Source organism: Cyprinodon variegatus, unplaced genomic scaffold (assembly GCF_000732505.1).
Source record: "Cyprinodon variegatus isolate N-32 unplaced genomic scaffold, C_variegatus-1.0 Scaffold414, whole genome shotgun sequence".
Taxonomy (NCBI): Eukaryota; Metazoa; Chordata; class Actinopteri; order Cyprinodontiformes; family Cyprinodontidae; genus Cyprinodon; species Cyprinodon variegatus.
Genome location: NW_015150867.1, coordinates 218,479 through 245,877, shown reverse-complemented (window position 1 = coordinate 245,877; position 27,399 = coordinate 218,479). Strand labels below are relative to the sequence as shown.

The 27,399-nt window shown below is 38.5% G+C and overlaps 1 protein-coding gene across 17 annotated transcripts in view; it reads right to left on the bottom strand.

Annotated features, from left to right (window-relative positions):
- eya1 (EYA transcriptional coactivator and phosphatase 1) overlaps positions 1-27,399 on the bottom strand; it is an 86,429-nt gene that overhangs the window by 10,459 nt on the left and 48,571 nt on the right. For 7 of the 17 annotated variants that reach the window (XM_015388120.1, XM_015388121.1, XM_015388118.1 and 4 more), the window contains 8 exons: positions 24,925-24,991; positions 24,436-24,581; positions 23,508-23,645; positions 18,339-18,421; positions 17,498-17,684; positions 16,749-16,891; positions 15,998-16,081; positions 11,069-11,158 (listed from right to left, as the gene is read on the bottom strand). In XM_015388120.1, the coding sequence (XP_015243606.1) occupies positions 11,069-11,158; positions 15,998-16,081; positions 16,749-16,891; positions 17,498-17,684; positions 18,339-18,421; positions 23,508-23,645; positions 24,436-24,581; positions 24,925-24,991 (938 nt within the window). The remainder of the gene's footprint in view (positions 1-11,068; positions 11,159-15,997; positions 16,082-16,748; positions 16,892-17,497; positions 17,685-18,338; positions 18,422-23,507; positions 23,646-24,435; positions 24,582-24,924; positions 24,992-27,399) is intronic. The other 10 variants (XM_015388122.1, XM_015388131.1, XM_015388127.1 and 7 more) reach the window with 7 other exon arrangements.

Sequence of the window (27,399 nt, the reverse complement as noted above, 5' to 3'; positions counted from 1 at the left end):
ATATATATATATATATATATATATATATATATATATATATACTGAAATTATGATTTCGATCATGAATTATTTGTTGCTAATTAGCAGTTCATAATGGCAATTAGCAAAAGTTAGCATTGCTCACATGAGAAAAGCAGCAGTCTTAATGCGTATTCCTTGGAGAATGAAGAACATTACCCTAAATATCAGATTACCAAAAGGGCTGCACATTTCTAAATACAGCATTCCCTTTAACAGAGTTCAAAAGCTAAAAAAGATCATTTTTCTTGTTTAAGGTATGTCCCAAACTTCCAAAATCTCATATAGTTGAGGGACTGAACCTTAGAGATTTGCCTGCCCGGACAGTAAAACCTCATTGTAAAAAGATAAAACAGAATCTTCTTGTCTTAGTAACAATACCCACACCAACAAGTAATAATAGCAGAGGTTGGCACTTATTTATATGCGCATTCAGTGATAAGGGTTTCCAGTTGGGCTGAAAACCAATATATTATAGTAAGAAGAAGATATTTAGGTGATCTTTAACTCAGAAGGTGTGAAAGTAGAACACATATTTGTTAGCAGGATGGAAGGTTTTGTAATGTTGGCAAATGGGGACAGTCTTCTCTTCTTAGGAACTTTTGAACATTGTTATTCCATGGAAGTCCCTTTTTCTCTCTCCTCACCAAGCAAATAGGGATTCCTCTAAAACCTTCAATCATCACTAACTCAAACCAGATGTTCCTACTGTACCAAAGAGTGAAGACCCTCCATGAGAAGGCACTGCTACTGGTCTATCAAAACACTCTTTTGTTTATTACTTCAGTAACATTGCTCTAGTTTAATATCTTCATTTTCATTTTCAGGCAAATTTTGTTCTTGAATGGAAATTTTTTTTAAATAAAAGCAAATAAATCCCATAAGAACCCAGGACAGGATGCTTCAGGCTTATGATGGCTCCATCTCTCTATTGTTCACTGTCTTCTTTTTCTATCTCTGGCTTTCCATTGGAGTGCTGAAAAGAAGGTTATCAAAGCCCTCTTTGTTCCCTGAGCATCTGTCATTAAGCAATCAGTGATGACGGCCTGAGTCTTCCTGTAGCTCTCAAAGGGCTCAGAGTGGTGACTGGAACAGTCAGAGGCATTGAGAAAAAAGACAGGATAACTACGCCAAAATACATAGACACAAGACCATGTTGATTTTGTTTTAAAGCTGTTTTACCTCTCTAAAGGACTACTTCACTGAGATACAATGGTGCCGACAATTAGGATACAAGCTCTGCCCTCTCTTCTTCTGTCATCTCTATCAAGTAAGCTGCAGCTATGATGGGGTGGAGATGGGAGGTAAAAGCATTAGAAAGAACAACAACATTCATGGCAACATTCCCTGAGACCCATCAGACAACATAATGGCATGTGAAAAAAGCTCATCCATGGTTCGCAAGTCCTTCATACTGCCACTCTACCGGCAGAGGCTGTCATCCTACCCCCTCCCACCCATGGTCTATGACCCCCAGCAACTTCCTTGTCCGTTCCCACCACAGGTACCCCTGTCTAGAGGTGGGTGGAGGAGGGCTGTGATTATCTGGGGGTCAAACACAGGATGTAGGCAACAAAGGGAGAGTTCTTCAAACCCAACTTCATTCCAATCCACAATCTTTGCTTGAACAGTCACGGAATTCAAACAGCAGTGCCAAACAAAGCACAGGTACAGAGAAGTCTATGCTGGTTTTACATGAGGGGTGTGTGATGGTAGGGGGTTCCCAGAGCTGGGAACGGGGATACAGAAAGACAAACTGTATTTCAACACAATGGGCCTTTGAAGCCCTGTTTCTGACTAGTAGGAAAAAAAGAACAACACCACACGCTTCGCAGGTAGGCAGTAAATTAGTTATGTTTGATAGACGTGCTGCTACTCATTATTTCCTAATTTTGGCATACTACATCTAAACCACACCTCAAGGCAAGCAACAGTAAATGCTGTATCGAATCTCTGTCACTTCAGCATTTTCTCCATACAACACCTACCCACAGAGAAGCCGTTTGTTCTTGCCAAGTTGAAAAAAGTCGTGTGAGTAAATGCCCCTTTTTTCCCATCAAAACCCATGTTAGGCAGGTGTTCTGTCTCCTGTTTTAAAAGATTATTAAGAAATGATCATTTGTCATCAGACAGTAATGCAATATTTTCCATGCACCCTCAGCCCTGATTGGCGTGTGGCTGCTTTGGAATCAGGGCAACAGGGCTGTCGTGATGTGAAGCTCAGTGGAGTGCTGACTGACAGGGTGGCTTTAAAACCCCCACATTCTGTCTGTAGTCTTTCCAGAACACATCAGAGGTGCAGCCTTGAAACTTGTCGGAAAAGCATGACAGAAATTCTACATCCGTGGCCAGGAAGGCAAATACACACATGAGTGTATTGACTCAGAAAAGCATATCTAAAAGAATAAAGTTCCTGTAAAAGTGTGCATCCCCCTCAAAACTTTTCACATTATATATATATATATATATATATATATATATATATATATATATATATATATATATATATATATATATATATATTTCAGACTTCTATCTGGTGTAACTCTCATCAATAAATACATAAAAATAAACAAGTCTGTACAGCTTTAAAAGCGTATTGGTAGCTAATCACTGGAGCAACTTAATATCCAAATTCAAAGAATAGCATCAGGTTCCACCTAAGACGGAAAGAAAATCACAGAAAAATAAACCATCAGGGAGAACATAATTAGAGCTACCACTCTTATGGCATGGAAAGCACAGGATCTGGCAGTGGGCCGTTAAACTAACAGAACAAGTCCAACCTAGAAGGCTCAGGAGAACCATTCGGCCACGAGGCAAAGGTAACCGTGCGTTTCACTATATCCCTCATTAACAGTCAGCCTCTGGGTAAGAGTGACAGAGGAGGTTTCAGACCAGCAAATGTAGGCTGGGACCTATAAATGGGAGTCAGAATACAGTGCTGCAGGACAGTGTGTGCATGTGGGTGGGTTCATGAGCAATTGTAAAGTAAGTCTATGTCTGCAGATATGAATTTGCAGTGCCACATGTTAGAAAGACTTAAGCTGCAAGTGTAAAACAAAGAAGATTCTATTTAAAATGTTTCCACCTTTAAAGACCTTTTACCCTTTACCCCCCCCTCTCTGAGTGTTTTGCCCCCATGCCCTTTTTCTCGAGACAGGAAGGGTTGTTTTCTCGGCAGTCCTCGTACCCCACTGAGAGGGGATCACAGGGGGCTCTGTAAGCCAGAACAAGGCCCCTGGTTCCCACATGCCGCTCAGCATTGGACTGCTAGCTGCAGCACACCTATAGTAAACCCCCCCCTCCAATGACCGAAGCAATGGCGGAGCTGTCAGTCTTCCCAGCAAGCTCAGCCTCAGAGGGCTTCATTATAAACATCACCTCAGACCATCAGTTAACTCAACTCTGTCATAGGTCTTTTAGCTTGAGAAAATGTACAAGATTTTACAATCTACACAATAAATCCTCTGTGAGGAATTTCTACACAAATCACAGTGACATTGCTGAGAAAAAGTATTCATATAATTTTTTCCACATTTCTTCACATAGCCACATACTTCAGTGCATTATAATCTATAATCTGGGTTTATTTTATAACTTTAAAACCTTTATACTTAAAGGTGTCTGATATTTGGCTCATTTCTCACATCAATTCACATCAACTTAACCATCTACCCTGGTACATATATATGAACTAGGGAGTACTTAGGAGTAAATAGGTATTGTGGAAATTTATAAATATAGATATTGAACTGCCTTAAATATGGGCTAATATGCACCTGATTTAATGCCTATGTTGTGCATTAATCAGCTATTTATTCCGCTCTCGGACATGGTCTCCCTTCTGCTCTGGAGCAGCAGGATACTGCCTGTCAGTCTCTGAGAAATCGTTGTTGAGGTTTGAGCCTCGGTCTATTGAGGTAAGCAGCAAGAGAGTAGAGGAGTAGAGCCCTGATTGAATAACACGCCAAAATATGCCACTTCCAGAGAAGCTAAACCTCACTGCTGGCTGCTTGAGGCTGATTGGCTAACATACTTAAGGATTTTTGACTGACAGTGGCCAGACAGCGAGGAGGTTTTCTTCATTAGTCAAGAGGGAAAAGTGATCATTCAGTCAGAACGGTCATCTTATGCTAAACATTTGCCATGGTTTCTGGAGTTTATAATGTCAGAGCGCTTCACAACAGCTATTTTCAACCGTTGTAATGATGTGTTTTATGTGTTTCAACAGTTGTTAATGCAATATGGGATGTTTGGTTTTAATTAACATCACTGACCCTCCTCTGTTTCAGAGAGCAGCAGCTGCCACTGATATATTGCCATATATATATATATATATATATATATATATATATATATATATATATATATATATATATATATATATATATATGGCCTGATCCATGGCATGATGCTGATAGCAACTTGTCTGACTGTGGAGGTTTTGTGTTCAATGCAATGTGCAGTTTAGATTTTTCACATTGCTTTATTTGTGGCAAGAGTAACAGTTAAAGCTTTCTTTTCTTAATTATAATATTCTGTTTACTCTTTTATGAAGACATTTTTTTAGTAAACACAGCTAGAGCTGACCTGTCAATGAATCTACCACCTGAACTGTTGATCTCTCAGGCTCCTCCAGAGCTGCCATGTAAAAATTGGCTGTTTAAATAATAGTCTCATTGTCTAGCCAGTAAATGGCCATGTCAAACCACGCTTTAGTTATTTTTTTGTAACTAAATCCTGCTGTAAACATATTTACCAATTTAGCCCTGGTTTGTTTGGCCTTGGTCTTTATCTTGGTTTTCTCACAAATAAGTCATAATTTTCCAGATGTATTTATGCTAAACTTAAACTATACAAAGTGGACAGCATTTATTAATTAGGAGACTTTTGAAGATGGCTGGATTTTATAAAGTGATATTAAAGTAAAGGGGAAGGAATATTTCAATGGCTGGTGGACAAAATAAAAATGCTGCACTAAAAAAACAAATCAAGACTAAATGACATACAAAAGCCAGTTACAGAAAATATTAAGAAGCAAAGTGCAAATGTGCTGCAAGCACATAAATGATGGCAACAAAAAATAATATACAGCTAAAAAATGCTGCAAGTAGAACAAGAACATCTGGAAGTTCAGAAAAGAGGCAAACTGGTTCAGTATAATGGAAATGCTTCAGATTGCTATAGGGCGATGATCATTGACTCATATGGAACCAGATCATAGACATTACTTTAAATTAATGTATATTGAGCGGATCCTTGGTAAATAAATATAAATATGTACATCCAGAGGTCATTTAGAGGGGAGAAAGAAAAGGTAAGTCAAGTCATTAGTGTATCCTGTTGGTGTCATTACCCCCTAGAGGTCTGTACCACTTATGTTATGATAAGAAAGTCTGAAGAATTTTACATTGCATTTATTGTATTATAGCATAATTTCTATGTTTGAGGCAGGTTTAGTATTTGCAATACGTATGTGTATTCACAGCACATTTAGCCTTTGCTTTTCTCTATTTGTTTCTCTACTGCAGCTTTTTTCCTTTTCAGACCGCAAAGGAAAAATCCTCTGGTGTATTTGTGCCCTGCTTGTATTTTGCAGTAATTTTGTATTTGCTGTACATTTGCACCTCCCGGTTAAGTAGAATAAATATTTACAGCACACCTTTCAGGTTTTTATTTGCAGTTAAAAAACATGTATAATGTGATTTTTACTGAACAGCTATGCACTACCTTGTGCTGGTCTGTCACACAATATCCAAAAAAGTATACAATTAACAAAACATGACAAAAGGTTAAGTTGAACGGCATTATTGATATTATTTTAGCTTCAATATGATAAAATGTATGACATATTTAAATTTAAATGCATGATTAGTAAAACTGTGATTTATAATAATTTCTACTTATCAATGATGCCATCCTTGATTAAGTAAAATTAGTACCGCAGGAATCACATCAATAAAAATTATATTGCCTTGAATTACTTTTCTCATACTTCCTTCACTAAGAGCATTTCTGATAATAAAAAAAAAAAAACTGAGCTGATCCTATAATACAACACCCGTCCTTTAAAGAGCTGAGCGGCAAATGGTTTTAGCCAGACAATCGATAAAGAGATTTGCAAGGGGAGTGTGCAGATCTCTTTATTATGAGCCTTTATTAGGAGTCTTTTGTTAAAGCTGTTGTATTTTTGAGGCTCACCTTAAAAAAGCAACAAAAGAAAAAAAAAAAGAGCGCTGATTCAGAAAAACTTTGGAGAAAATAGAGGGAGAGAGAAAGAGAGACATAAGGGTGAAACTGATCCCTGTTGACCCCTTCGGCATGCCCCCTTTCTTTTTATGACTTTCCCCCGAATCATCACTCACCAGCTCTATCAACACGGGCCGGCCTCCACTCACACACATCCACACTTGAACACACGTAGAACATTAGCTAATGCTTGTGCCTTTAAGGTCTCCACAGACTGAGGAATTTTTTATGCTTTAAGGTGATTGTTAAACTCCAGAATCCTTTGAAAATTTTGAAGCTATGATTTATATATAAAAATATTGCAAAACGAGACTGTAAAAATTATTTGAGGTCTTTATACAGAGGCTAGCCGTGTGAAAACACGGATGGACTATTCAAACACTGTTTGGCTACTAACTCTGCACCTGTGTTCCTGCACAGCCTCTGGGGTCTCCCTTTATGGCTTAGACTAAATTAGATGGACCAAATGCATTTCTGCACATGCTTAAATACATAACTGCTGCTGACTGCGGTATTTATAGTGGGACTCTATTTAGCACTGTTTTAGATGGTGGACTGTAAATCAGGGGAGAGGAAACACAACTGGTAAGGCGTTGCTGAGAAATGGTAATTAACACTCAGATAGGCTGGGCTTAGTTTAAGGCTGGGGCTGAATATGCCTTTGAGAGAAAGTCACCTCGACTCTAGAATGATTATTAATGACAGTCATTGAAGTGTCTGCAGAGTTTGGTCGACCTGAAAAGCGTCCCTTGAACTCACCACAGTTAGCATTTTCAATCATCACAGTTTAAAGAGGAAAAGTCGCTGAATCTTTAAAGTGTCTAAACACAATCTAACAGTTTTCTTCCTGAGAGAGAGAGAAGAGAAAATACACACGCAGGGTTTTCAAATCATTTTAAGGAGTCTAAGCTGCCAATTCGTCTGTGGGCACATGAAAAGAAATAAAAACACGGGACAGATGTTAGAGCAAAAACCACATTCAAACGTTGTCACAAACTGATTTTTTTTTTTCAAATGATTGGGGCACATCTATTAAATAAAGTGCAGCTAGATGGATATAATACAGCCAGAGCATAAGGAAATATTTAAACAGCCAATTGGAGCCAATTAACTTTGATCACAGTGACTGCATTTGAAATCTTTGTCACTTGTCCGTCTGAAAGAGTTTGCACATATTTTCCTGTCTCCTGGCTGACTGTTTGAGTATTTTCTTTTCTCTTGTTTTTTTGCCAGGCTTTTTTTCTTGTAACGCAGCTGAACGTGGCGGTAAGTAAGTAATGAGACTTAGCAGACTAGCTATAGATCTCTTCGCCCTTAAGTATCAAGGAAAACATTTCCCCTTTTGTGAGGTAAGCAAATATAAGGGCACTAAAGAAAACTAGGGAGTCATTTAGACCAGAGGGCAGAAATTTGGATAAAAAAGTAAAAACATAAAAAAGTACTACAAAATTAAACTAAGTTGAGCAAAACATTTTAATTAAGTTTTTAAGCTTATTTATTTGTACTAATATATAAAAAAAAGTTTTCCTTTACACTTCTGGTCCTTTTCTCTATCTCTGAGTTTTCCTTTATATTTAAACATATATGTCTACATTTATGAAGGAATATTGGGATAACTACTGCAAAGAAATTTACAGAGTTTTCCAAAATAATTCAAACCAGTTAATCTATTTCCCATTTTTAACATCATAACAACATTTATTATACTTTGCAAAGATTTTACCTAATAAACATCTGAATTACATGCTCTCCATACATATTCCTCCATTCACCCTTAGAGGCAGTTAAAGTAAACATTTTGTCCTTTTTTTTTTGCAAAAATAACTCAAGATCAGTTAGATTAGATTGCCAGAGATTCTCAATTAGATTTGGGTCTTTAAGTTTGAAATTCCACACAGGGGTAAATTTAAACGTCTTGCTTGTTGGCTCTGCTTGTTTCGGGTTAAGGTAATTTCCTGCAGTCTCAAAAATACTGCTGCCTTTAAAATGTGTCCCTTAACTGATCTGATGGATCTACCTCACAACCCTGAGTAGCTACACTTTCCCTGCCAAAGACATGACTCCACAGCATAATGCTGACGCTGTCGTGTTTTGAGGGAGATGTGCTGTGTTAGCAGATACGCCATTTTGCAAGTAGGCCAAAATGTTGAAAACTCTATTTCTCTCTTTTCTATTACACTGTCATGTTCACTACCTCAAGTATTTGATATTACGCCATGGTTTGGGTGAATACTAGATACTGACTGGCTTAGGGTGTCCATTAAAAAGAATTGAAGGACACCTATAAAAAGTTCTGGTTAAATAGCATGATTGTTCTAAATAACTGTTGGGTCAAACGTTAGTTTGAAATGGCAAGACTGTAGACAAAACAAGAGGGTTTTTATAATTTCCTTTTAAAACAATTTTATCTGTGGACTTGACTCACACAAGCTGTAAGAGATGCACTTTCCCTCTTGAAGCAGTACATGCAGAAATGAAAAAGGGGACGGCATTACAAATTCAATTTTCTTGATGACCATTTAGGATTGCTGATTACAAAACAGCAAACACTTTTTTCCCTTTTTAAACATCTCCCCATATGGTTTATATTATTGTACTTCATTTTATTATGTATTTTCAACGCATTTTATCTAAAGTGTTTAGTTGTATGTTTTCCTGCGACTTTTAAAAATTCTTTTAAACTGTTATTATTGAGAGCATCTTACAATTTTTAAATTATATTGAAATTTCACTGTATATTGGTTAATCATTTTTAATTCATGATTTTTCAATATTTTTCTTGTTATCTACTTTCTTCAGTAATATTGTGTTACAAGAGGGGAACCTTTAACCTGTCTGCCTGGAAACTAATAAATCCTCCCTATATAAATGATAAACTTAATCTTGTCTGATAATTGTTTAAGTGCTGATTTATTCTGACAGAAGAATTGATTCTTTCTGATCGATAAAGAGCAGGAGGAGAGCAAAATGCTTTATAATTCTCTGAAAACACATACAAATGTTCAAATCTCCGCACAACCTCTGCCAGCCGATCTTCAAACTAAATATTACATAACAGTTCTCCACCTGAAATAAGGGGTGGGAGGCAAATTCATGTGAATCCTAACCAATAACACAACTGTTCGTGGACACATACTGCAAAAAAAAAAAAATAAATCTTCCCAGATGCTGCTGAGAACAATCGGCGAGAACCACCAAGGTGAGGCTGCAAGGACAAATTTGCATCATTTTTTTTACTTCTCATGGAGTATGTAGCAGCCTTTAGGCTAACTAAAAGTCCTTCTAACGATTCCTAACATTTGTTTCCGGCTTGTGACTCCTAGGACAAATTGGAAACCCAGAGGAAAGAGCATTTTCCATTGTTGGCCCTTAGCTGTCGAATGCTCTGCCCCGCAATATATGTATGTCCCAAATCGCATCTTAAGACTTTCTTTTATTCTCTGGCTTTTAGCATTACATAAGTTGTGTTGTCCCCTTTTTATTTTATTGTTTGAAACAGTTTTATTGATATTTATTGTTTTATACTGACCTTGTTGTGTGTGCAGCACTTTGCAAATGTTTTGTCATTTCAATGTGCTATATAAATGAAGTGGATTAGATTGGATTTAGGAGCTCTCTTAAGAGTTATGGTAATTTGAATAGCTTTTATTGCAAAATTACATGAAAACCCCTTAGATAACATTAATGAAAGCTAATTTTAGTTTTAAGATTGTTTGTGAATATGGGCTTAGGTTTTTAAACCTTGTGACTAAAGCTCTAAGCATCCTGGTCAGATGGGGGAGCTCCATCTACAGGACGCTGCGGCAAAACTGACGAGATTTGAAACCTGCACCAAGATTGGGAAATTCTGAGAGGTCTTTGTAATGCTTGGGTTTAAAAACAGTTTTTTCATCCACACACATACATATACTCATTTTGCTATATGTAGTGAGGACCATGGTTTGACAGCCATTGACTTACATTGATTTTCTGTCATTTTCAACATTTTCTGTGCCCTGACCCTGAAGATAACCCTAAACATACTCATTACCTCACCCTATAAAAACCTTAGCCCTTGCCCTAACCATTAGCATCATATCTTGTGAGGACCAGCAAAATATCCTCAACAACCGGTCCTCAATGTGACAGTGAAAGTGAAAAAATGGTCCTCACTCTGATTCCTTGACAGGTAAACACGCATACACACAATTACGCATTTCTTTGTTTTGTCTATTAGATAAAATGTTTTTATATAACAAAGTTTCAAAATGTGTGAAAACGTCTTCACCAAACCATAAACCTACCCCTCCTGATCTATGTATTTCTTCACCCCAAGCAAATTTTTTAAAAAATTAGACAAAAGAAAAAGACCCCTAAGAGAGAGATGGCAGGGGATTCTCTGCAGTGATAGAGGAGTTTGTGGTGTAGGAGGCCAGTTACACCAAGCACACAGCATGACACACTGGCAGACATGAGAGCAACAGAAACATTAGAGCCTGACAAATTGCACTGGCTGCCATGAAAGTGGGAAAGGGGTGGAGGCGGGGGCAGGGCTGGTGACCCAGGAGACTGACAGCACATGTAAAATTCACAGTATCCCTTGGGCACTGAGGTAATACCTCACAGCTATGGGGGATAACTGAGAGACAGGCCTATAAGCAATACACAGTTGTTGCTTCTTTTGCTCAAATTTGACCCATTTGGATTCTGTTGGAATATATCTATGCCTCTGCACCTTTTAAAACCATATCAGCGTAAACAAAGGACATGTTTGCATATTCAACTAACAGAGGAGCAAAGCGCACCCACGGAAACTCACCTCTAAGTCGTTAAAGAATAAGTGTGTGTCTGCCAAGTTGAAGATCATTTCTTCCATCCTTAGTCCTAATGATACAGAAGTTGGAGGGTCCTTAAAGACACAAAAATATCTAAATCAAACAAAGAAATCATTAGTTTTAAAGCGTTTTCTCTTGCACATTAGAGGGATATATATATCAAATGCAGTAAGTCATGATATTTGCCCTAAATCATTCAATTAACACACAGTCCCCTTACATTCCACCGCAGGCTTGTCCCATAAAAGAAGACCTGAAAGTTTTCTGCCCTTTTAACAACCCTCTGAAAAGGACCAGAATAGTCATCACAAAGGCCACAGACTTAAATGAAGGTCATAAAAATGGGTCTCCTCTCAGGAAGGATAGTTGATTTAAAAGAGCTGGGTCACAGCCCAGAATCGTAAACAGCAGCGTTCTTCACATATTTGTGCAGATGCATCATTTGATTCTCTAGCTGATATATATCGCTGTTTCACCTGAAGTCTGTCTGACATGTTGGCTGTTTCTGATTATAACCAAGAAAAAGTAACGCTAAACACAAAATACAAACTTGCATAATATATAATGTATGACTCTTGCTGTGATGGGAATATGATCCCACAGTATGTGTGGTATTACCTTAAGAATATTGAACTAGATTAAATGGTAAAAAAACTAACAATATGTTTATTTTTGCTTTTAAAAAAGATAAAAACTATACTACGTGCATTTTATTTAATTCTAGTGTTAGATTTGAACAAATAATAATAAAAAAGAATCACATTTTGTCATCTAATTTCTGAGATGTTTTTTTTATTTACACAATGCGTTTGGATTAACTCTCTAAACAGCAAATTATCTTTAGCAAGTAAAGGTTGAAAGAAGACAATGGCTGTCTTTTCCTGCAGCTGGGGGAGATCTGCATTTAAGTCGGACCAGAAGCTGGGATTACCGAGTTAAACCACCTAAAGACACACCTGAGCTCTCCGCTGATTAGCTGTCACACCCCACAATCCTTATGTTTTCACCAAAATGACAGAGTGCAAACCACACAAGTAGAGCTCAATCCTCCCCTTCTCCAGGCTTTCTCCTTCCCTTCGGCTTCCCAGTTTGAATCAATCTTTCAGTAGGAATTCATCAAAAACAATTAGCCCCCCTCCTTACATCAACAAGCTACCTCCCTCTTCCCAACGTCTGCCGCTGCTGGGAGATTTAGCACTATGGACGGGTTCGGTGGGAAAAGGCCATCCTCTCTGGTGCAAGTGAATCCTTTCCAATTAAATCTAAACAATCAGTCAGTGAGAGAGTTAAGAATACAAGCAGGCCAGAAGGCCAAAGTGCTGCTGCTGTCACTGCTGCACAACCACCTGTCCTGAGATGTCACTGCGTCCAAGGGGGGCTCCCAACATCCACCCTCACTCCCTCTGAGCCCCTTAGCAATAACACCACCCCCACCGACACACACATCCACCCTTACCCACTTGGAGCCCAAGCTTTAGCCTGCCCAATAGCAGCACAGCTGGCCTCAGCCATCAGCTTTATGGGGGTGAATGTCTTGATGCCAATTAAAAGGGCTGATAAGAAGAGTGCTCTGTTTATGTGTGTATGTGGGAGGGTGGGGGGGAGTTAGGGAGAGTGGCTGGGAGGTCACAGCAAGTAAGAGAAAGTGTGCATGTCAACTCGCTCAGATACTCATCTATTTATAGTAAGCTCACAACAGCAAAGAGAAAAACATTGTAACTTATTTTTGTTTACACCACTAAGATAGACATGACATGACTGACAGATACGCAGGAGGACAAAGAGGAGGAAAAAAGGCTGGTCGATAAAGAAAAGTGATAGTTGTTACTTAAAGAGGCACCAAAAATGTACGGTTTACCGAGTATGCTTTGGGTTGGTTTACATGGTGCGTGATCAGGCAGTAGGATAAACTGAAACAATTTGATGCTGTTTCAGATGAGTAAGCAATTAGTAGTAAATCCAATCAGTTTGCTCAACCAACAGTTATCTCTTGTGTGGACGCTGCCATTAAACATGATTGGAGACTTACACAGAAATGCATGTACCGGTATACTTTTTAAGGCGATACATGTCTGGACCAAGAGACATCAACTTTCCTCTTTGATGAAAAGATGTGCCGTTTTGAAGTCCTTTAAGGCAGGACAGAAAACTAGATTTCCTATGAGGCTTGCTTAATAAAAATAATAATAAAGGTGTCTATTTGAAAGTATTGCCGACATTTTTGATATGTGTTGCCCTGTTCTCAAATATGAAGTGCTGCAGCAGTTCCTTCCTCAACCCTAAGCAGTTCCAGGGAGCCTAGTCCTTGTGAAGCAGTACACTCCAGCAGAGGATGTTTACATTTCCAAGTCTAGACTGGAAATCATTCAAGCTCAACATTGATTTTTTCTTTCTATTGGCTACCTTTGGTTAATTTCTTTCACTTTGATTGTATACAAAAAATAAATAACATTTTCATATTTGAGTTTGACTGAACTACTAGGCTCCAGTTTAAAAAAAAAACTTAACTATAAAACTTGAAATAAATACAAACGTCGCAAAAATGGTAAAAAATCTAAGATAACTCTGCATGGGTTTCTCTGTTGTCTCTGTTGCCATTTGGATCTATCCTTAAAAAAACATCTGTTATGATTATGTACCCATGGTCAATAGCAGCTTTACTTGCTGATAAGTTAACAACCTTTTGAAAGAGAACACAAGACTTTCAATGGATAACAGGAAGGCTACATCTATAAGAAAATGTGTTCTGATTCATCCTTTTAAGAATTAATTTAACTGGTCAACAGTGTTCATGGGAAAGCACAGAAAGATTGAATTCTATGTCATATTAGCTACACTACTACAATATATGCCAGTAAAGACATCATAATCCTTTTGTCTATTTTTTTTGTGTGGAAAACTGGTGGGTGTCTAAAGAAAAAAAAAGTGTAAATGTGTCTAAACTGGGCAAAGAACTAGAAAAAGAGGGAACAAAGGGGAAAACAGGGAGACAGAGAGAGAAAAAGAGAGGGGCTTTAGAAGCTGTCACATCCCATATGAGCTCTGATGGAATGGGCCCTTATGGAGTAAAGAGTGTTTCCTGTTTCAGAGGAGCCCATTGCAGAACCCTATGGGTCTTTGCATGTCAGTTGCTGTGTGTGTGTGTGTGTTTGGTGTAAGTGCCCCTCATCATGGAGCTAAAGCTCCCTAAGCTTTAGCTCTCCCAATACCCAGCATGCAGGCCTGAGAATAAAGTAAATAAACACTGGAGGGTCGTGGGGCAGCCCTCCTTCACCCCAGAAACAAAACACTGCCCCCATCAAACACCCCCTCAATACTAGAACAAAGGCAGAGAGCAGGAGCTGCAGACATTAAGCTTTCTGACACTTGAGAAGCAATATTTCATTTTTTGACTTCAAAACCCAGTCAATTTGAGATGCTGTGTAAAGACTAAATCAAATGACACATGGATTTATTGATGACTTTACTATGAACAATAACCCTACATGCTCAAGGAAAAAAGCCCCACCTATGACCCGGACAAAACCATGAGAATATAATTCTGCCTTATTTCCCAAATAGTTTGTTTTTAAAGTTTAAATTTAGAGGAGCAATTTAAACGAAACAACAAATAGCAAAGCCTGGAAAAGCAAATTCTTTATCTTATGAGAATACACATTGACCTGGGTAAGAAAGTGACCTTCTCCAACAATAAATAGAGAGGCACCAAAATAAAAATCAGTTGCTGACCAGAAAATGCAGATTCCCAGCTGGATCTGATCTGACTACTGACTGGGAGTTTTATTGGCACAAACAAAATTCAGCCATTGTTTTAAATTGGTAAACAATTAATAGCAATGTATATTTACCTAGTGTTTAAAACTAAGTCAATAAAAATGAAAAGCCATATACAAGTCGGTTTAGTTTGAATGAAAACATTTCCTTCTAATACACAGTTATCTTCTTTTTAAGCGATGCATACTCTCCTCTTTTAAATATTAAAACTTTCTCTTTACAGTAACTCAACCTTTCTGCTAGCTAACCTTCCTCTGCACAGAAGCTTGTCACCATTGGGTAAAGGTGTATTATTGCACTAACCTTAATATTTAGAAATACAGAGAACTTTGAAATGACCATTAATGTAGAAAGATTTAGCTAGAAATAAAAAAAAAATGTACTTTACAACTTCAACTGGGTGAAAGATGGGTCCTTTGCAATGTTTGCTGTAGGTAATACTCAGACTAAAGGCATGTTAAAGTTTCATTATTTTTCCTTTATTTTTAAACACTTAAAGTTTTATTATATATTAAAATCAGGATCAATTAATCAGCTTTTAGAAAAAAAACTAGTGTTTCAAAATGAGCCACAAAGTTTTGATAGGTGCATCTCTAACAGTAAATATTTTTGTCAAGTTTCATCAACAAATATGTACATGTATATTTAAATCCAAGCTAAGGCAGGTTTAAGAGAATCTCTCCATTTTAATCTGGATCAAAGCCATTTGTCGAACTCAGCCTCCTGGTGCGGTCACCAGGGAGATCCCTGCCTGAAAGGAACGAATTGAGAAGCACTTAATTAAACTAACAATGTGGGATTTCTGAAGAAGAAAGAAACACTCAAGATGTGTCAAGAGACAGTCAGAGTGCAACTGTTGCAAGCTTCTACAGCCAAGCCCTGACCAACCATGCATAGCTCCAACAGCTGCAAAGAGGAGCCAAATACTTGCCAGGCCTCATTGGACCTATTAAAAAAAGAAACAATTATCTGTACATCGAGTTCAGCTCTGTCAACTTACTATGCGCTAAGAGCAAAGTGAATTTTATCCCTTCGCTCAACGGCCGTTACCACATACTGCCCCTCGTTCTCTCCTTTCAATATTTATACATTTTTGCAGATAAAGTGCACTGCTGCTGCCAGGGCCTGATGTCACTCACCCGTCCGTATCTGTTGGCATAAGACCCCGTGAGCAAGGAATGGAAAACGATGATTGTTTCATCCAGGTCCCAGATGAAAACTCGCTGGAGAGATGGCATCATGAAATGGGGTGGGAGGTTGGGAGAAAGACAAAGAAAAAAAAATAGAGAGAAATGAAGAAAAATCAATGGTGCACTCTGTAGAGCTGCAAGGTGATCCTCCTGGTCAATAGGCCAGCAGCGTATATTTGTGTGCCACAGGGACCGGGATCCATTTGCTTGGACTGGTCACCGCAACAGTTCTCTCATCACCCCACTACACACATTCCACCCTCTTAACCTTTACATTAGCTTAATCAATAGTGACAAACTAATTTACTCAATATGTTAACACACCATGACGTCAGCAATATAACGGCATTTAGTATCCTTATTCATATAAAAAAGGTATTAATGAGAGTTTTTTTTGTCTTAATTTGAACACCATCATTTAGTAAGTAGCTCAAGGACTATGACATACATTATCTGCACTGATCGCATTACAGTGCCTTGTTGTTTATTTACAAGTTATACACATGAACTTTATATATGATATGTGTTGAGTCATATATTCCACACTGCTTTTAATAATTTATTGATAGTTAAGGAACTCGCTGTTAAGATTTAATGCCCATCAAGTGTTTAAGTGGCAGCCATAAAGTAAGTGGATTAACATCTATGAGCTTCAGACAGGGCGAGGCTGTCTGTCGCCAAGGTAGCGGGCTCATCCTACCTCAAGGTCAGAGTCGGGCGGTGGTGATGGGTTGTTGTTCCTTCTTCCACGGCCACGTGACTTTCCATCCGAGGCCCGGCGCAATCGATCTGAATCTGAATCTTTAATGGGGGTTGATGGACTGTGGATGGTGCTGTACTCTGCTGAAAGGAAGGAAAGGCCGAGGAAGGAGATTATAAAAGGGAGCACATCAAAGATCAGCTGCTATTCGCTACTCAAAAAAAAAAGATGTCTGATTGACCATTTGCCTTTATGCAGGACAGACTGCCTCCTGTGTGAGACATTTTTCAGAGAGAACTGATTTAGAAAAGAAGATAAACATATGATAATTCACTTACAGAACAGAAAAGCTATTGTGCACTGCCCTGATTAAATAAACAACAGGGTAACAGAGTGCAGGCCAAGAAGACATTGAGGGGACTTCTTTTATCTTAACTGGATGACTGCGTGAAACGATGTTAAGTTAAAGCTGGCCGCCGTCTGTGTCGTTTGCTGACAATTTTAAATGCAGTCACAAAATTTGGATTGACTTGCACAGATGCAATCTTAATTGCCAGGTCATGAATTAATGTCACATGAAATTACAATGAATTCCACATCTGATTCCACTTTAGGTTCTTTGCTTTTCCTTTTTTTCGATGCCACACTGTTTTTATGTAGTAAGTGGATACGACAGTTGTTCGTTTACAGTTATTACTGTTATTTTAAACATATTCTCTATACCATACTGAATCAGGCATAATTCTTACCTGCAGGGTTGTCTGTAAGAGCTTGGCTGGTGATCCCAGCGGGGGGCTCCTGGAGAGTATATGTGGTGGTGGTGGAAGGGGTGCTGGGGCTGGTGTTATTACTTGTCATGTAGGGTGAGGTATATGGGGAACTGTTGTAATACTGAGCATATTGGCCCTGGCCAAAACCTGGATAACCGGGGTAGTCCTGAGGAGCAGTGCAATAGGAAGTATGAGAAACATGAAAGTTAAAATCTAAAAAAGACAAGAACTAATGGGAGATGGCAGTTACACCTATCTAGGTCTTCCTTGACAAATCTGACTCTGCTCTTGGTTAATGTGTCTATAAATATGGTGGGAGGGGTTGGTTTACAATTAATGATTAAAGAAAGAAAAATTGTTTTGATTTTTTTGTATTTGACCCAATAGGAATTAACAAACGAGAAAATTTGAGTCAAGATTTAGTTAAGTAAAATAAAATATGAAGTGGATGGTGTGGCATAGTAACCTGAGATATAACCTCCACCAGTCTTGCTACTTTACAGAGCAGATTCCAAAAAACATAAATGCAAACATATGTCCGTTCGCTTCTACATCTGGACAATGATATGTCTTGTTTTTCTCCTCTCTTTTCGCTGTGGCATAATACACGTGTTCAAGACCGACAATTGATAATCCTTTTGTCATTTTGAGTGATTTATGGTGGCTGAGTCACGACTAAAATGTAACATATTACGTTTCCTTCTTTCAAGAAGATTTCAAGGATGGGAGCTTGAAAAAAAATAAACTTCACTTAAAACCCATAGCTGTACATTTGGACCAGATCAGACAAAAAGAAAAATAAGGAAAAGTTTACACATACCTGTTGTGTGCTGTTAAAGCCTGTTGAGTTCGTCAATGAGTTGTTTCCTGCATACAACCCAGATGTTGTTGTGAAAGAACCACCTGTAAGGAAAAAGGGAAACAACTGTTGCATATGTAATTATATTCACATAAAAAAGGTAAAACTAGAAAATAATGTTGCCAGAATATTTCTTTTTTTTTTTCTTCCTTTTTTTGGGAAAAGGTGAACAGAGGGAGTCCTGAGGGAATGATTCGAACAGTGGCCTTATCTTTCTCCTCTTCTTTTCTTATCAGTGATTGGATCAGGTCTGATGAATGACAAGGTGGGGGGTGGATGCAGAACCGGATTCGAAGCCTGCACAATGTGAGGCACAGAGGAGACTTGTGTGTGAACTACTGAAGGGTGGAGTGGAGTAAAAAAAAACAACGGGGAAATCTAGGGACTGTGCGTGAAGAAGAAGTGGGGGCTGAGCTTAAAATGATTGGGGTCGGGTGAGTTTGCTGTTGCTATCTAGTCCTAATGAATATGTAGGCTCTTCTTTTCACTTGCTCGAAGGGTGGTCGTCCTGGGTAATTAAATCATTCAAAAGGGGTTGATAAAATCTAATGGCTTAATTATACAGAAGCCATGGGGCAAATGTAGGAAAGGTCCATCAGTCCTTTGGGAGACTGACCAATACTTACCTTGAGAAGATCATCCTTTTAAAGGATCATCTACCATTGCAATTACAATATTGTTTAAAAATAATAATCAGAGAGAAAAATGCAGGAACTAGCCTTGAAAAAGGATACCCTTATTTAAGAATAGGAGAATTTAAATTTTACACTATTATTATTACTATAAGATGTAATAGTAATTATAATACATATCTATTAGTAGATATGTATTATAATATTATGTGCACATTATGTTGTAGATATGAATTTTAATATATGCACATTATGTTGCCTATAAATAGCATGATATAGAAGCCAATAGCTAATGTCAAACTTTATTTTCTTAGAACGTACTCTAAGCACTGTAATATTTTATCGAAAGCATTAAAAGTGAAAGTATCACATATTAGCATAGAAAAAATTCTGCTGATGATTGGAACTGACTGATTTCCAGTTTTCACTAAACACCAGCTACTCAAATAGTCATTCTTTTTTCAGGCAGTCACTGCCTGCACTGCACCTACAGCATCCTGTCATAACATGGTACCAAATAGAACAGCCTTCAGTATGAGTACTGTTACTCAGCAGAGAGTTTCGTCGCTAGCTATATGTGTGTAAGCAAGGTGTTAAAGAATTAGGTTAAAAGCACTGCAGAGGAGAAAGAAGCTATTTCGAAGGAAAAAATATTTTTGAAATCTGTGTTTATTCAGAAGCTTCTTCTAGCCTTGAGATAATGAGGGCTGACTGTGTTTCATTGGATCATTGATCCAGGAGAAGCTGGATTTAGAAAAGTAAGCAACCTTTAGGAAATTATTAAGGAAAAGATTTCGGTTCTCTAGGCAAATTGACCGCTGTTCTAAGAATCCATAGACTAAACATTTTCAAAAGCAGTTAAATCCTTTTTACATTATAATTAAAGCAAGGTACAGTCACAGGTAACATTAATCCATGCTTTATAAAATACCATCTTTCACTATCGCCAAAAATGGTTTCCAACATTTACGGTAAAAAAAATTCAGGAAATGAATTTACTGTTAGTAGATGATGGGGTCATTACAGCTCTGTTGTCAGAGACAAAGCCTCTTTCTCACTTAAATTGGCGACTTAATGCAGGTTTTTGTAAACACTGGTTGGCACCCTAACAATTGGCATTTGGCTCCCTTCCCATTGGCCAAAAAGGTGGGTCTGTCCCCCCGCTGCAGCGTGTCTAGTGATGCCATTACAGTGGGTTAGCGTTGATGATGTCACCAGTACGACAAGAAACCAGGAAAGTAAACAATGGAGTGCAACATGGAAGTGAGCCAGGGCGTAGTGAGTGTGCCTTATTGTTTAATTTTTGTGTCCCTCTGAATCTCTGTCACCAGTGCTGTGCCATGTTTATTGACTGTAAGCAGAGTGGTTTTTGGTTGTTAGATCAGACACGACTGGCGTGCTGTGTTGAAGTTTGTACGTTCCGCTTAATGGTATCAAGTAAATTAGCGGCTCAACCCAGGTCTGATTTTCCCACTGTATGCTGATCAGAGCTGAGCCGTTTGAAGGCGATTTTAATGCGGGTCGTGAGTCTTTCGACCCAGATTGACACGGGTCAGTGAGCCTAGCCGTTGCCACTAAAACCTGATCATTCCTGGGTTTAAACAGGTTCTTTGGCCATTGGGAAAGGGGTAAAACATAGGGAGTTCCTTTCATTTCATCCACTGGTCATTGACCCCATCAGAAGGGCCCTCCCACACCGTGACAAATGTGAAGCAGGTTTCAGAAAGGGGAAAAAAGATTTGGAGACATTTCTTTTTTTATGAACTTGTTGGATGGAAGGAGACTGTGATGGGGTAGTGAAAGTTTGTAGCAGCTACATAATGGGAAGTCACAATAGTGTTAGATGTTGTAAGCAACAGCTTGAAAAGAAGAAGGTCTGGCTCTGTTAGAGTTTGGTCTATCAGCAATTTAATCAAAATGCTTCACTATCTATATTGTTTTGCTTAATTGGTTCAAGATGAGCAAGGGAATTTTTAACAGATTTTTGCTCTATGTTGAAAGTTCAAAATCAAGTGAAAGTACACCAGAACGATGAGAGAGAGAAGGAGAGAAGTGATGCTGTGAAGGACAACAAATTAGCCTAACATACAGTTCAAACAGTCATAAAAACTCTCACTGGGAGCGTTGGAGGGTTGCTCTGTGGAGAACCAGGAGCCACATAAAAGCTTCAGAGACCCCTACTAGCCCAGTGAGAATGAGCCCATGCTGTTGGGTGGGTTGGTGCTGGTTATGGAAGGGAAAAAAGAGGGAGGGGAGGGGGACTGCTGCGGTTCCCCGCGGGGCATGTTTTCTCTCCCTCCCCCTGTCCTCCTGCAGTTAGTTCACTCACTCAAGACCAGACACCATCCCTCCCTCCTATCCTTCTTCCCTCCTGCCTTCTGGCTCCACAATTGGAAGTCCATTTGCTTTGCTTGATCAGTCTCTTTGCCACGGGCTATGTCTATCATCAGTGCACAATATTTGTAGCAGAAGTTTGTATGCTCCACTTGGGAATAGACTATCAAGACCAGATGGGGTTTTACTTAAAAAGAAAAAAGGTAACCGAGGATTTAGCTTTCTTAGTTTACACAGGCTTTGGGACAGAACACTGGAATACAATTATTCATCTAATTAGCATCTGCATAATATCACTCTCTGCAGCCTTTTTCCAACTGATCTTATGTTATAACATTTTACTGACAATAAAACTCCAGATATAACAAAGATTATAAAAAAAAATGCCAATTGCAAAAACTTATAAATGTGAGTACAAACATTAATTTGTTCATCTTGTGTATTGACAGCTGGCCTTCAGACTGGTTGTAGGGAAACTGGCAGAAAGGGGCGTATCAAATGTGGAAAACATCTTTGGTTCAGAACCCGCAGGCCTGAGGGCGCATCACCCAGGCAGATCAATAGGCCAGAAAGAGCAATGATGACGGTGTGGCAGTTGGCCAGAGCCACAGTTAGAGATTCCACGGCCAGACAAATGGCCAGTCTGTCATCTGGCATGGATGTTAATTAATGGTGCACTTAAAACTAATATAGAGCAACAATAAGAGACAGCAGGAGAGTGAGGTAAACAAAAACGGAGAAGGAGCATACCACTTAGAAGATCAATCAGAACTCGCTAAAGTAATTTAGCAGCCGTAACTGGGCAGGTTAGCAGCTTGGGTTTGCCTGAACTTGATTTCACCTTTGGGTCTGATTTTAGATGCTTGTGTGAATCCTGCAAGACCCTGACTGTGACTTAATATATTTCGTTAAGAGACTTCTCCATACAAGATCTGCAGCTAATGTTGACTGTTAATGAGAAATGCTCTTAAATCCTTTTACCAACGCCTCACAGTATTTTAAATTTAACTCAAATCACGTGGACACCCAGTGAACACTCTCTGCACTGAGATAGTTTACCTTAACGGCACAGTTCAGGAAGCGCAGAGTCAGTAAAAAGGATAATAAGTACCAGCTACCTGCCGAAGAGAGGTTGTGTAATTTTAACTTTCCTTTTATTCCGCTTGCAAAAGTGCAGCCGTCATACGGAAGATCATTGGTAGTAAACCAACTACTTTCTTCTTTTTCGGTGTAAATAATCATCAGCTGTTGTGTAAATATCCAGCAAGTGCAGGTAAATAAAATGGTTTAAGGTTTAAAAAGATGTACTGGAAGTGCTTTGCTGTTATGCGACGCAACATGGTTTAGTCATCAGCCTCCAGGATAAAGTTATCTGGATTTTATGCTAAATGAAAACACCAAGAGACATTATTTATCCCCTTTTAACAAAACTTTGCCCCAAAAGTCATAAACTAACACCATAAGAGTTGATTTCCATTTTAACAAAATGTACGAATGGACAGCAAGAAGAAAAATAAAGGGAAGAACAGAGAACCACAACTTATCGTTATTGGTTTCAAGGCCATAAATCTTTTTGGTCTCAGCGCTCAAACAAATACAAATATGATCACAGGCAGAAAAAAGAAACAAAACAACAAAAGATGAAAAGCACCATGGCTTTTGCCTCCTAAGTGCCTGACGTTTTTCCATCTGTGTTTTTTTTTTTTTTTTTTTAAGAGTAGAGAAGAGGGAGGCATACTTTGCGGCTGCACACCGCACTCATGGGATGGAACCATCATCGCGGGTGAGGACAAGGCCTGTGTCTCGACTCAGTCTGGCTGTGTGTGCTATGAAATCAAAAACAGAGGTCTGCTCCTTTTATCCTTTTCAAAACAATACAGGAAAACTAATTTAATTGGCCAACTAGGGGATGACTATTTATATACAAGGGAATGAAAAACTACAGATGCCAACATGAGATAGACAAATGATAGAAAAAAAACAAAACAAATTTAACAAGAAATTAAAGCCATCATACTTTCGGATTTCTGAAGAAATTGTTTTTGCGCAGATGTCATCATGGTACCCGTTATATAAACAACTGTTTTAACCTGCAATCATCCACACATTCTCCTATCAGTGTTCATAACTAGATATAGGCAGAAGTGACAAAAGATGTTCTCACCCTGCATCTGGTAACTGTAAGGGGCCTGTCCCGTCTGTGGTGTGGTAAAGCCAGAGCCGTAGCTCAGGAAGCCCGTCTGTCCCGGGGATTGGGACTGGCTCAGACCCCCTTCGGTCTTTATGCCTGCCCACAATGGACCTAAATCAGTTAGTGACACCAGATCGGTTTGATGCACAGACAACAGTCAACACAGGTTTAAATTACATTGGAGGCAGCAAAGGGACTCTGCCTCTGTCTGTTAGCATAACACAGTAATCACAATGGCTGAGCAGAGATTAGCTGATAACTGATTTTCACCACCCTCCACTGTTTAGAAATATTATCTCGCACACACAAGGAGCTACTTGGCTGTAAAAACAAGGGCATGTTTAAACTATTATTGTTTTATTTAATAATTAAACATTATCATTTAGGTCATAAGTGAAATGATGCACCAGTAAAAAAACATTTTACTTGTGTTTGACAGTTACACTGACCGCCATCTTGACTGAATGAGCCATATGTTGTTTCTGTGCAACAGTAGGTTGCAGGGCTCCATTCAAATAAACAGCACAAATTCCTTCACATATTGCTGGGGTCAAAACGCTCCAAAGACTTTAGAAAAATAAAGACATTTACTCTTTGCTTTATCTTCCAATGCCAGATGAAACTGGTTTCTGTTTTCAGATTTATATCTCTAATCTTTCTGATCTATCTGAACAGCTTCACAAGCAAATTCTTCCACAGTGAACTATCAGCAAATATGCTGGCACTAAACAACAACTCAGCATCTCTGCTGCTCTACGTTTGCTGGGAAGAATCATGGGAATATGGTTTACTGTGAGCAAGGTGTTATTGCTACTTTTCAGTAAAGAAAAATTGTACAATACGCGTTAATACCACAGCTGCTAAATAATGAAATGATTTTTCTGATGCCTGTAAATCTTACCATAAGCAGGGATGCCATAGGGCTGACCAGGCTGAGGGTAGCTTGCATATGCTGCGGCCTGCTGCATTCCTGTGGTGTACTGCGTCTGCCCGTACGCAGCCATGTTTTGAGACGAAGGAGTCGGCAGAATATGTGGGTACGTCCTGCTATAAGAGGACAGAAACAGAACAGAAAAGTGAGAAAATAAACCAGGAAGAGCCCTAAAATTACCAGCTTTATTAACTGCTAAATTCTTGTCATTGTTATCCTTAAACAATTGGCCAACGGGTGGCGTCCCAAAGCTCATATACTCAGGGAAACAACAATAAATGGAAAAAGGAAATTTTTACAAGATAATAATTACAACAGATTTCCGAATGCACAGACTGAAGACGTCCAGGCAGACATAGCCAGTCAGAAAGACCCAATCTAACAGAAGGATCTGATTAAAGAGCCAAATGAAGCTGGATGCTGCTTATTTTTTTAAAGGAAAAATAAAAGAAACCTTACTTGGACGGGTAAATCTGCGGAGAGAACTGGTGAGTTTGTCTTGGGCTGAAGCCACTGGTTCCAATAGCTGAGGAGAGTTAAAAAAGAAAAAAAAAAAGAGGCAAGCACATATTTAAACATTAAGAAATAAGGTAAATATTATCTTCTGCCAAAAAAGAACTGCTGGACTTTAAGGAAAGGGCAGTAACATTGCTCAATTTATTGCTGTAAAAGTATATAATGTTAAAAACAGGGGAGCAATGAACGAATCAAAATATCAGGTAAGTAAAAACTTTGTTCATTTTTGGGTTACTTCAAGGCTCCAATGACGCCCACAGAAATGTATAAATTTCAACCATCAGAAGAAGACATTTTTTTGAATGCTTTTAATTATCGACACACAAAGTTACTGACTAGTGTCTGGGACTGACTGACTTTTAGCTTAATTAATCCTGATCTGTAATCAGCTGTTTGGACTGTAATCAGCCTTGTTTGTTCAGATCAATATATGCAACATATCTAAGCATACTTCAACTTACTGACATAACCACATTTAAAAAATAGATCAAAGGAAGAACAAAGATAAAATGCTTTCATAAAGAAAACTACAACACATCATAATATGTCTTATCACACTTTGGCTGTAAAAAGACAAGAGAGAGCAATACTTTCAGTGAATAACCTGATGGCTGAACAGAATATGGTAATGTAGCACAGCTTTAATACTTTGAGTTTTTATCTTCTGTTTTTTAGAACATACAGGGTGTGAAAATGTGACACTTTTAAAACCCTACAATTAAGATGATGTTCTACATGCTTTGGGTAATGCAGGCACTGTGGTTATAGTCAAGCTTATCACAATTAACAACACTAATTGCTAATTTAGGTTGTCGAGATCTATTTGTTCCCCAATGGGCTCTACTATTAATGGAAATAATGAATCATTAAAAATGGCAGACAAGCTAGAAAAATAATTTTTCACAGTGACGGTGCAGGTGCTGCAGCAGTTAGCTCGCACGACCCATATATGGAGGTCTTAATGTAGTCCTCGACGCGGCCGACCCAGATTCGAATCCGACCTGAGGTCCTTTGCCGCATGTCTCTCCCCCTCTCATACCCCCCTTGCTGTTAGCCTACTGTAGAAAAACGAGCCACTAGTGCTGCAAAAACTCAATATATATATTTATTTTTTGTTTTGTTCATGTTCTGAAACATGACAAAAGCTTGTAAAGAAAAATAGGAATAAACTAGTATCAAACGGTTGTACATCTCGACTTAGCTTTCAAGCAACAATGACAGTAAAAGTAACTTTTAATGCAGGTAGAGTGGTTTTGTGAAATTTTACAGCGCTAAAAATGTACCATGGTTTAGCCATTTAAAACAAAATACCTGATTTTCTGGTGAATAAAGATGTTCAGTTTGACTTTCCTTATATTATACAGCTTCTAAATTGCATCAAAATTATTTTTTCTTGCACTATCAGTCCTTGTTTTATTTATTCTTTTTTCTTTTTTTTTAAGCATGCAGAAAGGAATTTGATTTAGATTTAGAAAGGGTAGGGGATAAGTTGAAAAGATCATCGGGCCAGGATTCAAACTAGTGACAGCCACATTAAGGACTTAGGCCTGGGTTGCATGCTTATCCCCTGCACCACCAGGCCCTGATTATAACCCCATAAATGGTTTAAAAAGTTAACATTTCTGTCTCCCTCTAAATAGGAACTGAAAGCTGTCAAATCACTGTTTTTGGCGGAATACCCAGAAAAAAAAGTGAATAATGCTAAGAAAAATAATTCTAATAAAAATTTGGACTGAAAACATGCAAAATAAGAAGGTTTAATAAAACAAAAAAGTCTCCATGATTCGAAAAGAAGAATTAAATTAGAACATATTTAATTTTAAAAAACTTATTCAAGATTCCGATCTGCTGCTTTTTATTTCTTCATTGAAGGGACACAGTTTGGAAACATCTTTCTAATTGGTCATGACATGCTAAATGAGGGATTCTGTTGCAGGGGGGCGCTTACTGTATGAAACTGTATGCCGTAACCCCTCACACACGTTATTAATACTGAACACTTTTCCCACATCGGCAGCACCTGCCGCTGGACAACACTTTCTCCTCTGAACAGAGCTTTGGGTTTCCCCACGGAGGATACAGGGTATAAGATTACTAAATTTCATTAATATTGTCATAGACAAAACTATTGCAGTGATTTGTGCTGTTCTGGTGTTAAGTATCGCGTACTTAGTTAAATGGCAGAGAAAATACAGGAAAATTTGCAGTAAGGTAATACCACACACTGCAATTAATTAATTTTACACAAATTGTCACATTCTGGTGCACAGTGATATTACAGAGCATGAAAAAAGAGATATATGCTATGTAGCCTTGGCATTAGGTAGTAATGCATTTATGTATGTGTGTGTGTTTGGGGGAGGGGGGGTGTTTTTGTATAATGTTTCTTTACTGAAAGGAAGGTGTGAAAACACTGGC